Source organism: Hevea brasiliensis, chromosome 16, assembly GCF_030052815.1.
Source record: "Hevea brasiliensis isolate MT/VB/25A 57/8 chromosome 16, ASM3005281v1, whole genome shotgun sequence".
In the NCBI taxonomy this organism is placed as follows: domain Eukaryota; kingdom Viridiplantae; phylum Streptophyta; class Magnoliopsida; order Malpighiales; family Euphorbiaceae; genus Hevea; species Hevea brasiliensis.
The window spans coordinates 60,682,599-60,696,497 of NC_079508.1; the positions used below are offsets into that span (position 1 = coordinate 60,682,599).

Sequence of the window (13,899 nt, forward strand, 5' to 3'; positions counted from 1 at the left end):
TTATGATTTTTTAGCCACAATGACTGCATATGTGGTTGACGTTTTACATCCCATGATATGACGGCCTGAGGCACCGCGGTGTCCAGTGCCAATGACCTGTTATCCAGTTTAGTCAGCCTGTCATAGGTTACATGGGCAGTGTAAATTATTAAAATTATTCAGAAATATTAGAAATTAAAAATATTAAAAAGTGTTGAATGAAATGAGAAAAAAAAAATATTAGCAATGGAAACATAACTGAATCAAGTAGCACAAATGAAATTTTCAGAATTGTAAGAACCGAAAATACAATACTCCTATAATTAATTTGTATATCTAATATTATTACTGTATAAACTCAGCACTTCCAAATAGGGATAAAATAGAATATAAGATAGTTGATATTAGAAACATTACACCAAATTTAATTGATACCCGAGAATCTAAATTATACTTTAAAATTATACTTCAGTCTTTCTTATTTGTATATATTATTTTATTTTATTGTTATATTATTGCACCACTAAGCAGAAATGCTTAGCGTGATGGATTTGTTTCCTTCGCGCAGATACTGAAGCTAAAACTCAGTGGACATTTTACTGGAATTTTTAGAGTTCAGATCTGCAGAAGTGTCAGAAGTGTTCAAGTTATCACCTCCTCAGATAGGGCTCACAAAAGTTATTTTATGTATTTACAATTAGTTATTAATTGTAATGTAAATTATGGTATTATAATTAATTGTATATCATATAAATTATGAATTTATGAAATTAGCTTATAAATCATGTAAATTATGAAGTTTGAGAATTTTGATACATAAATTGAGTATGAATGGACATGTATGCAAGTGAGTTGCAAGAATTGAATGTGTGATGAAATGATGATGAAAATAACAGATGAGATTTTATTGTAAAAATATTATTGAAATTTCAAGCAGATGAATAATGAAATACGCTAAATGATAATAGAAATAAGGGAAACTCCGCTGGTTTCTCTGTAGAAAAATAATTGATATTAAAAATATAACGAAACTAAAATTTTTAAAGGAATAAAGTAAGATAAAATAGGGTGCTCCGGCGCCGAGTGTGATATGCCTTGCTCGACTACACTGTAGTCGGGTGAGGGATGTCATATATTTTCCTCCATTTAATAATTTTTTTTATAAAAATAGTTATTTCCTATTAATATTACAATAAATCTCACAATTAAATTTGATTTTGATGTATATTGATTTATGTAATTTTTTTAAAGATAAATAATAATTAATTAAATTATTCATGATTAACAACTATACATGGAAGTGGATAAACAAAATAAATAATTGAAATATATATATGAAATTGATGTAATTATTTTTTTAAATATACAAAATTAGCTACAATAGAAATAATAATTATATTAAAATTAAATAAAAAAATAAAAAATACTTGTTATGGTCCTAAAAGAATTTGCATTGAGATAATATCATCACCTTTTTGCTTCTAAACCTTTTAAACAATTCTTATGAGCATGGTAATAATACACATGTGCAAACGGATACCAAGTTCCGAAAATAAGGAAATGTGTCAGGGGCATTTTAGCAAATAACTATAATAATCACCATAATATTATTATTTAAAAACACTTTCGTATTTAGCTTAAGACCAATTGAATTGCGCCACAGCAACAGATATTTCAGTCAAATACCAAAAAAAAAATCCCAGTCACGGTAATAGAAGCAAAAATAAGAGCAATGGATTTAGTTCAATAGCGAATATATTATTACAATAATACAAATAAATCGTTTTTCTCATTTCTGTGTGTTTTTTTTTTTGTCTTCTTTTGTTGGTTTGGGGTCTCCACAGTCCATTTCTCTTCAAAGACTCCATCTTTGTCTTCACTCTCTTCAACCTCCTCTTTCTGAGCACTTTAGCCATCTTGGACTCAGAGGGGTCTTTGCTCTCATCCTCTCTCTCTCATGGGATCTCTGAATCTTTCTCACCGATAGACGACTGGATAGAGAGAAAAGGGAAGAATCGCAGAAACAAGAGTAAAAGATCGAGGGTTTTTGTGAGAATTATTCTTTCTGATTTGTTTGTTACCTCGAATTGGGAAAAGGTTGCAGACCCATCTGTTTCCCTTCAGGCTTGAACTCATTGAAAAGCTCTCGAATCCCCCACGTTAGCTTTTCCTGCTGATTTGTTTTGGGTACCCGTACCGCAGAACCACAGCAATAGAAAGTCAATCTCCAGACAGTCACAGCAATAGAAAGTCAATCTCCAGACAGTAAGGTAAACCCCTGGACGTTTCTATTTATTATGCTGAGCAAAAATTATCTCATCCATTAACTTGTGGGTTGAATAGCTTTGAGTGGATACCCGGGTGTTCAATTCATTCATATGTGAGACATTAGATGTTCAAGGCGTTAAAGCTTACATGGGTAGGTGGAAAATGTTGTCTAAATTGGGGGAGTGTTTTCTGCTGTTGTGATTGGGATAAGTGGTCTTGGTGTTTATGGAGTGATTTGTGATGATTTGACTCCTTATAAATGAGTTAGGAAGCGATATGTGATGATTTGATCCTTGATATAGTCGTTCCTTTGTGTCATTACTGTTACGTATATTGAGAAATTATTCAAATCTATGTTCAAAATTTTGGTTTTGATGGAAAAACTTGTCTTTGTTGGATAGAAGTCCTAAACAATTCAGTATAAATTCTGAAAGTTTGATCGCTTTATTTTTACTAGTATATTGTTTTCATAAGCATTTAATTGTATTGTTTTTCTTCTTACTGCTTCCTTTATTCCTGTGATTGATTGTTTAAGTGTTTTCTTTAAAGAATGATTTTGGGTCGCATTAAGACTATTATGTATATTGAACTGAAATATTTGGTTTAAAGATGTGCACAGGCTGGCTCTTTGCTTGCTAATTGTGTTCTTTGTGTTCTCTTGTTGGTTTTTACTATTAACACTTCAAATAATTTACTTGAGCGATGCTTGCACCATTTCTCTATTCCAAATTTTGCTTTTATGTTGATTTGGGTTACTTATGAAATTGACACAATTTTTGTTTAATTTAGCTCTAGTGTTATGTTTATACGTCTTGCAATTGAGTAATGACTTCTTCTTAAAGATCTTTCATGGGTTAATATTGTTTATATTCGTATGATTGACTTTTTATGCTTCTGGGTTTGCAAGGATTTGGCTTAGAGTTTGCTGATTTTATGTTTCTAGTGCATAACATCAATAGCCAACACTTAATAGTGTTTTCTTCAGAATGTTTTATACAAAGAAATGATCTTTTTATGGGGTTCGTTTTCATTTCTTTTTTGGAAGCTTATGTTGTTATCTTCTCTTTTCCTTTTTCTTCTTTTAGGGTGTTTAACTGTGAATTTATATTTTGTTGGGTCGTGTGGTAGGAATGTCTCTGTTTTGTTGTTTCCTCATGTAAGGCTTATGCTAAGATGAAACCTATATCAAGTAGTTTGGTATTCAGATTACTGTATTTTCTTAAGCAAGGGCTTAGATGTATATGTTATTTAGAAGGTTAGAGGGTAATTATGCATGTTGCTTGTTGATAATGATGTGCTGAAAGAGCTATGATTGGTTTTGGTTTCAGGGTTTTCTGAAGACAATAATTTCGTCCTGGTTTCTGATGCTGAAGAAATAAGTGGACTTTTTGAGGTTTTGCTTTTGATAGAGGAACATGTTGGAAGGAGGTCCTAAATTTCCTGGAATTATTGACCTAAACAATCATGATAACAATTATCATGATTTATCACAAGGATTCTATCATAAACTTGGTGAAAATTCCAATATGTCAATTGACAGTTATGATAGCTTGCAAACAAGCAATGGTGGAGGGTCTGTTGCAATGTCCATAGAAAGTATTGGGTCAAATGATTCCCACACTCGCATTTTGAATCACCAAGGACTTCGGCGGCGTGCTAATGACAACTACTCTATTCAACAGAGTGTTAACCGTAGAGGAAGAGTCCCACATGCTTTGAATGATGATGCACTGGCTCATGCGCTAATGGATAGCAATTGCCCAACAGAGGGCCTTGAAAATTTTGATGAGTGGACCATTGATTTGAGGAAGCTTAATATGGGTACAGCTTTTGCACAAGGTGCATTTGGGAAACTCTACAGAGGAACTTACAATGGTGAGGATGTTGCCATCAAAATCTTGGAGAGGCCAGAAAATGACCCAGAAAGGGCGAAGTTGATGGAGCAACAATTTCAGCAGGAAGTTATGATGCTTGCCACATTAAAACATCCCAACATTGTTCGATTTATTGGTGCTTGTCGGAAACCAATGGTGTGGTGCATAGTTACAGAATATGCAAAAGGAGGTTCAGTGCGTCAGTTTTTGATGAAGCGGCAGAACAGGGCAGTGCCACTAAAATTGGCAGTTAAGCAGGCGTTGGATGTTGCAAAAGGAATGGCCTATGTTCATGGGCTTGGTCTGATTCATAGGGATTTAAAATCTGACAATCTTTTGATTTTTGGAGATAAATCTATAAAGATTGCCGATTTTGGGGTTGCTCGCATTGAGGTGCAGACCGAAGGAATGACACCAGAGACAGGGACATACCGCTGGATGGCACCGTAAGTTTTTTTTTCCCCCCTTGTATTAGTTTAGAATTTTCTCCATTATCTTTCCCTTTTATCTGTGTACATATTTTCTCTCTGAAATTAACATGCTTCCTGAGGGCAAAATTATTAATCCAATGTAAATGTATTCATTCAAGCATCGTGCATGTTGACTATCATCATGCCCTGTGACCGTTTTATTTTATTGTCATAATGCTGATATACTTATCATTTATCTAAATCTCATTTGGAGTTAAGGTTGTGGAATTATTCAGTGTCTATATTTTATAGTCTCGATGTGCTCATGCCCATGCTTGTACGCTTTCTCTATGTAAGCTTGGTGTTTTAAGGCAATTAAACAAAAATTTTGAATGAATGATTTCTATTTTCTGGTGTTGCTAGCACAACAATTATATAGTTATGCCAATGAACACTTATCTCGTGCATTTTGACTACGATTTACTTGCTTCCTTTGTATTTTTTTTTTTTTTTTGGATTAGCCTATTTATTTGCTTCCTTGGTATTCTTCGTTGGATTAGCCTTGGTGTTTGATTACTATTCACATGTCAGTTAAAAATTCTCTCCTCCATGGTTTTGACTTTTGACATGATTCGCTAAATTGCTTTAGCATTATATTAAACTGGTATATAAGCCTTTGAAATTCCTTTTATCGGCTTTCAACTATTTCATTTCTGTAAGGTCTTGGTTCGGTGTTAGGCAGCATAAATCTCTCTATCTGTCTGAAATTTTCTTCTATGATTTATGAGGTATGTTTACAAAATGTTACTTCTCAATTTCTTGCCATGAGCAAACTTTTACTGGACTATGTCCAGCTCCAAATACGCCTTAGTTTTTTATGTTGAAACAAATTTTTGTAAGGAAAAATTATTTTTTATGTTTTATTTTTGTCTGGTGTATGCTCATCTTGCTACTTCTTCTTCATCCTATAAACATACGTGCTATTTAGGGAGCTAAAACCGATAGTTTTATGTCAAAAAACTTTTTCCTACAATATATATATTTTTTTCAAATTTCATAACTTTTATATCATAAAATGTGTGTGTATAATTTTCTTGAAATATCCTCTAGATATACTTCTTTAATAATGGAGGCTGTGGAGGTTGGGAGGACTCTGGTGGTGGTGACAATGATAGAAGAAGTTGGTTGTTGCTTGTAGTGGTGGTAATGATGGTGGTGGAGTGTTGATAGTAGCAATGGTTGTGGGATGATGGCGTCGGCAGTAGTTGTAGTGGTATAGGATGGTGGTGGTTATGCAGTGGAAGTCGGGCATTGTTGTTAGCAAGTGTTAATGAGATTATTATTATTTGTTCCCCTAATTAAGATTTGCGAAGTACTTATCAGTCAAATTATTTGTTTATGTTCAAGGGCAGTTAGGCATCCAATATTTGGAATCTAATGCTCCTATGACATGTTGACTTCTTTCTTTTCTGGCTTTCTAGGGAGATGATCCAACACAGGCCCTACACGCAAAAGGTGGATGTCTATAGCTTTGGGATTGTTTTGTGGGAACTCATCACAGGGATGCTTCCATTCCAGAATATGACAGCAGTGCAAGCTGCATTTGCGGTCGTCAACAAGGGTGTTCGTCCTGTCATTCCCAATGATTGCTTGCCAGCTCTTGGTGAGATTATGACCCGTTGCTGGGATGTGAACCCTGAAGTTAGGCCACCCTTTGTCGAAGTTGTCAGAATGCTCGAGAATGCAGAGACTGAGATCATGACCAATGTTCGCAAGGCTCGATTCAGATGTTGCATGACCTTGCCAATGACAGTGGACTGATTTCCAGAAGGAAAAAGAACATAATAATAGGACATAAGAACAGAGAGAGAAAAAAGAAAATGGAAAAGAAAAAAGAGGCTGTAGTAGGTGTTGTGATGATGTCTTTTAGCATTGTGTATTTATTAGGTTTAATTTGGTTCTTAAAATAGAGAAGGAAAAAGATAGGATAAGAACAGTTGATTCATGGTTTAGTTGCTTATCCCTTTTCCTCGTCTTCCTAATATCTCTCATCCATTCTCTTCTTTTCCTCGTCTTCCTAATATCTCTCATCCATTCTCTTCTTTTCCTCGTATGTATGATAGTTTATGCACGTTGTTGATTGTACTTGAATCTTGGTTACTCCCTACTCATCACCCTTGATTGAATGCTAAATTACTATAAATTGTTTGAGCTTTTGCTGTTAATGTATGCATACTTGTTCTTGTTTCAAAGGTATTTTGGCTACTGAGATTTATGAACAGCTTTGTTTTTTAATTCCCTGAACGGTTATAAAAATTTTCTGAATTTTTTTTTACTGTATTTTTACTTTACGATGACTCTTGAAGTATGAATTAACCGAAACTATATAAATAAACGGAAGGTAGTAAAATGGAAATGAAAAAAAATCCATTAATAATGTCAGTAAAAATGAAAAAACAGCCACATTAAAAAAATTAAATTTTATATATTATCTCTTTTTAATTTTATATAAAAATAATAATATTTACAATATATGTAAAAGATATTTTTACAGCCTCTCAAAAATATATTTTTATAAAATTAATATAATAAATATTATTTTAAATGGTAATAAATAAATAATAATATTTATATTCAATATTATTAATTTAAAATAATATTTTATTATATAAAATGTTATAACTATTTCTATAATTTTATTTATTTAAAATATTTTTTGAATTGAATATATTTTAAATAAATTTATAAAATAGAATATAAAAATTTTATAATATTGAGTTTTCTTAAATGAAATAATATTTCTTTATTTAAATCACCCAAATATATAATAAATTAATAAATCGTTTTTCTCATTTCTGTGGTTTTTGGTCTCCACGGTCGATTTTGCTCTCGGAAGACTAAGATCTTTGTCTTCACTCTCCTCAACCTCTCTTTTTTAGCACAACCATCTCAGACTCAGAGGGTCCTTTCTGTCATCTTCTTCATCTCTCTTGTGGGATCTCTGAGTCTTTCTCGCCGGTAGACGACTGGATAGCCAAAAAAAGGAAAAATCACAGAATCAAGAGAGAAGGATCGAGGTTCTTGTGGGGATTATTCTTTCTTATTTGTCTCTTGCCTTGTATTTGGAAAAGTGGACAGACCAATCTGTTTTCTCTCAGCCTTGATCTTGGAGCTAGATTTTTATGTTGATTTGTTTCTCGTGCTGCACGGAAATAGAAAGTCAATCTGCAGACAATATGGTAAACTCCTGATCGTTTCTATTTTGTCTTTGAGCATAATTTATACCGGCAGCAATTTTCTCATCTATGAACTACTTATGAGTTGAAGTAGCTTTAAATGGGCACTCCGTTATTCAATTTATTCATATGGGATGATATTAGATGTTTAAGGGGTTAAAAGCTTACATGGGTAGGTAGAGACAGTTGTCTAAAATTTTGGTGGGGTGTTTTTTGCTGTTGTGATTGGGATATGTGGTCTGGTTGTTTATGGTGTAATTTGTGACGATTTGAGATAAATGATTTATGAAGTGATTTGTGATGATTTGATCCTTCATACATGAGTTCCTGTGTGTCATTATTATTCTGGATATTGAGAACTTATTCGAATCTGTGTTCAAAATGTTGGTTTTGAAGGGAAATCTTATCTCTGTTGGTTTTAAATGCAACTCAGTATAAATCCTGAAAGTCTTTTGCTTTATTTTATCTGGTATAATGGTCTCATGCTCATATGCTCATAATCATTTGATTGTGTTGTTTTTCTTCTTATTGATTCCTTTGTTCCCGTGTTTGATTGTTTAAGGTGTTCTTAAATAATGATGTTGGGTCACATTAAAACAATTATGAATTTGCGAACTGAAAATATGAGGTTTAAAAATGTGCTCTGGCTTTCTCTCTCTCTCTCTCTCTCTCTTTAAGGGAATAGCAATCTAATTGGTGTCTTTGTTTTCTCCTGTTGATTTTTTTTTTTACTTTTAACATATCAAATAATTTTCTTTAGAGTTGTTTGCACATTTTCTCTCTTCCAAAAGTTGTTCTTGTATCTAATACTGGCTGTTTATGAAATTAGAATTATGTGTGTTTCAGTAGATTACTTTTAATCAATGAGTTATTCAATTGAGGAAAAAAAATGATTATAGGTCTGAAAAAAGTGCTCATATCTTCATAAGGATCTTTCTTTGGTAATGTTGTTTGTGTTTCTAGGGCCTAACATCATTGTCCAACATTTAAGTGTTTTCTTCACAGTATTCTGTACATAGAATTGATTAATTTTGTCGTGTTCATTGTTTTTTCGAAGCTAATTGTTTTATGTTCTGTTTGCCTTTTTCTTCTTTAGGGATATTTACCAGCGAATTGTTATTTTTGGGTCATGTCAGATTCAATTTCCTAAGATATGTGGCTAATGAGGATCTCTTTTTTTGTCATTTTCTCATGTTAGACTTGGGATAATTTTCACACGTCTCTGAACTACTGTTGTAACAACATTGTCCCGAATTTTAATTTTGTATCATAAAACCACTCAAACATTATTTTTTGTAACAATAAAGTCCTACTTACCTTTGATAGGCAGTTTACCGGTAAAAATGCTGATGTGGCAAACATTTTAAAATGAAAGATCATAAATTTGCCTTATTATCCCTTACATACGTGACCATCTCCCCTTCGTTCTCGCGATCTCTCCCTCTCAGTAATATCCTTCCCTCCTCTATCTCCGTCACTTTCAGTAGTACTCTGTCCGGTGAGTTCATTGGAATTTAAAATTGCCATCAAAATAGTTTCTTTTGCTCCAGAAACATACTTCCCCACTAAATTCATCTTACTCATTTCGTCAAACAACTTATCTGCATCTCTTACTCTCTTTTTCATGGAATCCAGTACCTCATGCCCCTCTTTAGATCCCAACACAATCAGCAACCCTCAGAAAATAAAAAACAGGACAATCAATGATAGAGAGAGGAAAACAATGGACACAAACAACTCTGTTTCTTGGTCTTTGACTTGTTGCGAATGACAGAGCTGAGAAGCAATGGACACATAACACTATGTTTCTTGGTCTTATACTCGTCGACCGAGATGGCTAGAGTGGTGGAGATGGAAATGGTGTCGTTGGAGTGGGGATAAATGCAGCGGGACTAGTGGGTAGTTGCCAAATCTGGGTTTGTTTCCTTTAACATATGGGTTTCTCTTACACTGGCAGAGGCCCCTCCTCTGAATCTCTGCATTTGGGCCATCTCATTCCTTTTATGTTCACCAAATATTTGCAAGAGGCATTTAAGGTTCCACTTGATATATAGCTTGCTGATGATGAGAACTGTATATGCGGAAAAATCTCTGCATAGGACAGCAAAAGATTGGCCTGTGAAATTGATGTGGCAATTTTCCATATAGCAGGATGTCTTTATACTTATTTAATTATAGATAGAGGAGGAGTTTTTTTTTTTTTTTTTTTTTGGAAACAAGATAAAGGAGATATTTATTTCAAATAGAATGAGTTATTGTTTGGTGAACTTCAATCACCAATGGCTTGTTTCAAAACAAGCATCTGGGTTTCTCTCACATTTGGATTTCTATCCTCTAACTTTCACAGTTCTACATTTCCTCTTTACTCATCATTTAACTGAGATTGTTTTCATGGGTAGTTGCCAAATCTTGAATTTTTTTGGATAGCTGTTGAAGTTTATGAAGTTACCGGGTTCTCTGCTGGGAAGAAACCCAATATTGCAGCAAACCTGAATGAAAGTCACTGATCATTAGAGATTTTGTGGATATTTCTGATTCCTTATGATTTTACTGAGAAAATAGGGGTAATAATGTAAATTTTTTTATTTTAAAAATGTTTGGCACATCAACATATTTACCGGAAAACTGTCTATCAATGGTAAGTAGGACTTTATGGTTACAAAAATTAATGTTTGGGAGATTTTATAATATAAATTAAAGTTTAGGGATGATATTGTTATAAAATTATAAGTTCAGGGACAATGTGTAAAAATTATCCATTAGACTTGTGCTAGGTTGAAATAATATCATAGTTAGACATTCAGATTATTGTCTTTTCTTAAGCAAGGGCTTAGTTGTATATGTTTATTTAGAAGCTTAGAGGGCAATATATTGCAAAACCATGTTGGGAATAATATGCTGAAAGAACTCTGATTTGTTTTGGTTTCAGGTTTTCTGAAGAGAACAATTTAGTCTTAGTTTCTGATGCTGAAGTAATAAGTGGAATTTGAGGTTTTGCTTCTCAAAGAGGAAGATGTTGGAAGGAGGGCCAAAATTTCCTGGAATTATTGGCCTAAACAATCATGATAACAATTATGATGATTTATCACAAGTTTTCTATCATAAACTTGGTGAGAATTCCAATATGTCAATAGACAGTTATGATAGCTTGCAAATAAGCAATGGTGGAAGGACTGTAATGTCCATAGAAAGTATTGGGTCAAATGATTCTCACACTCGCATTTTGAATCACCAAGGACTGCGGCGGCATGCTAATGACAACTACTCTGTTCAACGGAGTGTTAACCATAATGGAAGAGCCATGCGTGCTTTGAATGATGATGCACTGGCCCATGCACTAATGGATAGTAATTCCCCTACAGAGGGCCTTGAGAATTTTGATGAGTGGACCATTGACTTGAGGAAGCTTAATATGGGGGCAGCTTTTGCACAAGGGGCTTTTGGGAAACTCTACAGAGGGACTTATGATGGTGAGGATGTTGCCATCAAAATCTTGGAGAGGCCAGAAAATGACCCAGAAAGGGCAAAGTTGATGGAGCAACAATTTCAGCAGGAAGTTATGATGCTGGCCACATTAAAGCATCCCAACATTGTTGGATTTATTGGTGCTTGTCGGAAACCAATGGTATGGTGCATAGTGACAGAATATGCAAAAGGAGGTTCAATGCGTCAGTTTTTAACAAGGCGACAGAACAGGGCAGTGCCACTGAAATTGGCAGTTAAGCAGGCCTTGGACGTTGCAAGAGGAATGGCCTATGTTCATGGGCTTGGTCTGATTCATAGGGATTTAAAATCTGACAATCTTTTGATTTCTGGAGATAAATCTATAAAGATTGCAGATTTTGGGGTTGCTCGAATTGAGGTGCAGACCGAAGGAATGACACCAGAGACAGGGACATACCGCTGGATGGCACCGTAAGATTTTTTTTTTCCCCTTTATGTTAGTTTAGAATTTTCTCCATTATCTTTCCCTTTTATCTGTGTACATATTTTCTCTCTGAAATTAACATACTTCCATGGGGCAAAGTTATTAATCCAGTATAAACGTATTCATTCAAGCATCATATATGGTTTGCTATTGTTATGCAGAAGACCATATAATTTTATTCTCATAACACTGTTTTACTTTAGACTATCTTTTATCTAAATCTCATATTTATTAGAGTTAAGGTTATAGAATTATTCAGTGTCAATGACCTATATTTTGTAGTCTAGATGTGTTCATGCCCATGCATGCACACTCACTCTGTGTTAACATAGTGTTCGAAGGTGGTTCAACAAAAAATTTTGAAAATAATGGTTTCTATTTACTGCTCTTGCTTGAACAACAATCATTATGGTTATGCAGATGAAGATTTATCCCATGCTCTGATGCTTTTTGTCACAAATTTACTTACTGGCCTCATCTTCTTCCTTTTTGGAGTAGCCTTAGTGTTTGATTACCAATTCCATTTCAGTGTTGGTTATTTTTTAATTGTTCCTTAGTTCAAAACTTTCTCTGTTATGGTTTTGACTTTTGACATTATTCCCTTTTAGTATTATATATAATAAATTTGTATATATGCCTGTCGAAGTTTCTTTTACAGGCCTTCTATTATTTAATTTTCCTAAAGTCTTTGTTAGTTAGCAGAAACTTCTCATTTTCTGATGGAAAATTTCTTCTAAGTTTTCTTATTTATGTTTACTCAATGTTACCTCTCAATTCCTTGTAAGTTGCAAACTTTTACGTGTGTGTGTTCAGTGCTGAAAATTTCATAGTGTATTATATTCTAAGAAATTTTTGGGCGTGAAAATTAATTTTTTTATTTCCTATTTTTTCCCGTTAATGAATGCTTGTGTTTATATTTGTCTACTTTTCCTAAAAGTTTTCTATATGCATTTATATTGTGACTCAGTAGTGTTTCTTGGCTCTTCAGTGATCTAGTTTTGTCTAATTATCCATTATTTTTATGTTTAACTACAATATGAAAAACAATTGTGAAATTGGTTGATTGTATTGTATTACTTCTGTTTTTACTTGTAAGTTGCCTGGTTAAAGTGACATGTGCAGTGAATTTCTTTAGAACCACACATTTGTTTCTTAAACTTCATGCATCTAAAGCAATATGTAGAAATGACCAGAGGGTTTACAGGGAATATTCTGATTTTGTGATCAATCTGATCTCAAACTATTATTGCATGATAAAAATTTGCATGCTATTGAATCAGCCTGATGGTTGGGGACACGACTTCTGAATCCTGTGTTTTGACTATGTTCTGTTTCATATGTTCCTTCTCAAGTTTGTTCTGTTTCATATATTCCTTCTCAAGTTCATGACAAGTTTTCCTATTCAACTGTTCACATGGACATCAACCTTTTCTTATTCAAGATCATATGAAGTGGGATATTTAAAGGGTGGTTGACATTTAATATCTGCAATCTAATACTCCTGTGACTTGTTGACTTCTTTACTTTCTGGCTTTGCAGGGAGATGATTCAGCACAGGCCTTACACACAAAAAGTGGATGTCTATAGTTTTGGTATTGTTTTATGGGAACTCATCACAGGTATGCTTCCTTTCCAGAACATGACAGCAGTGCAGGCTGCATTTGCAGTCGTCAACAAGGGTGTTCGACCTGTCATTCCCAATGATTGCTTACCTGCTCTTGGTGAGATCATGACCCGTTGCTGGGATGCCAACCCTAATGTTAGGCCGCCTTTCATTGAAGTCGTCGAAATGCTTGAGAATGCAGAGACAGAGATCATGACCAGCGTGCGCAAAGCTCGATTCAGATGTTGCATGAGCTTACCAATGACAGTGGACTGATTTCCACAAGGGAAAAGAAATATAATAATAGGACATAAGAATAGAGAGAGAAGAAGAATATGGAAAAGAAAAAAGAGGCTGGAGGAGGTGATTACTGATGTCCTTTAGCGTTGTGTATTTTCTTTCTTAAAATAGAGAAGAAAAAATATGTGATGAGAATTGTTAATTCCTGGTTTAGTTCCTTCTCCCTTTTCCTCATCTTCTTTATGTCTCTTCTGATATCTCTTAGTTGTGCTCTTCTTTTGCTCATATTTTTTGCACGTAATTGCTTGGTTACTTCCTACTCACAACCGTTGATTGAATAGTAAATTACTATAACTTGTTA

General features: G+C 33.9%; 2 protein-coding genes across 2 annotated transcripts; both read left to right on the plus strand.

The window, feature by feature from the left end:
* The first annotated feature begins 1,685 nt into the window (after positions 1-1,685).
* Positions 1,686-6,742, plus strand: LOC110666907 (serine/threonine-protein kinase STY13). The gene is made up of 3 exons (XM_021827568.2): positions 1,686-2,249; positions 3,576-4,567; positions 6,013-6,742. Exons 2-3 carry the CDS (start codon positions 3,663-3,665, stop codon positions 6,350-6,352), a joined length of 1,245 nt encoding a protein of 414 aa, XP_021683260.2. The 5' UTR covers positions 1,686-2,249; positions 3,576-3,662; the 3' UTR covers positions 6,353-6,742.
* Positions 6,743-7,379: 637 nt separating this feature from the next.
* Positions 7,380-13,772, plus strand: LOC110666909 (serine/threonine-protein kinase STY13). Its single transcript, XM_021827570.2, has 3 exons — positions 7,380-7,770; positions 10,697-11,682; positions 13,235-13,772. Exons 2-3 carry the CDS (start codon positions 10,781-10,783, stop codon positions 13,572-13,574), a joined length of 1,242 nt encoding a protein of 413 aa, XP_021683262.2. The 5' UTR covers positions 7,380-7,770; positions 10,697-10,780; the 3' UTR covers positions 13,575-13,772.
* Positions 13,773-13,899: the final 127 nt, after the last annotated feature.

Coding starts and splice junctions, on each gene's coding strand:
- LOC110666907 (XM_021827568.2), top strand. CDS start 3,663: ATGTTGGAAGGAGGTCCTAAATTTCCTGGAATTATTGACCTAAACAAT. Junction 4,568..6,012: donor ACATACCGCTGGATGGCACC/GTAAGTTTTTTT, acceptor CTGGCTTTCTAG/GGAGATGATCCAACACAGGC.
- LOC110666909 (XM_021827570.2), top strand. CDS start 10,781: ATGTTGGAAGGAGGGCCAAAATTTCCTGGAATTATTGGCCTAAACAAT. Junction 11,683..13,234: donor ACATACCGCTGGATGGCACC/GTAAGATTTTTT, acceptor CTGGCTTTGCAG/GGAGATGATTCAGCACAGGC.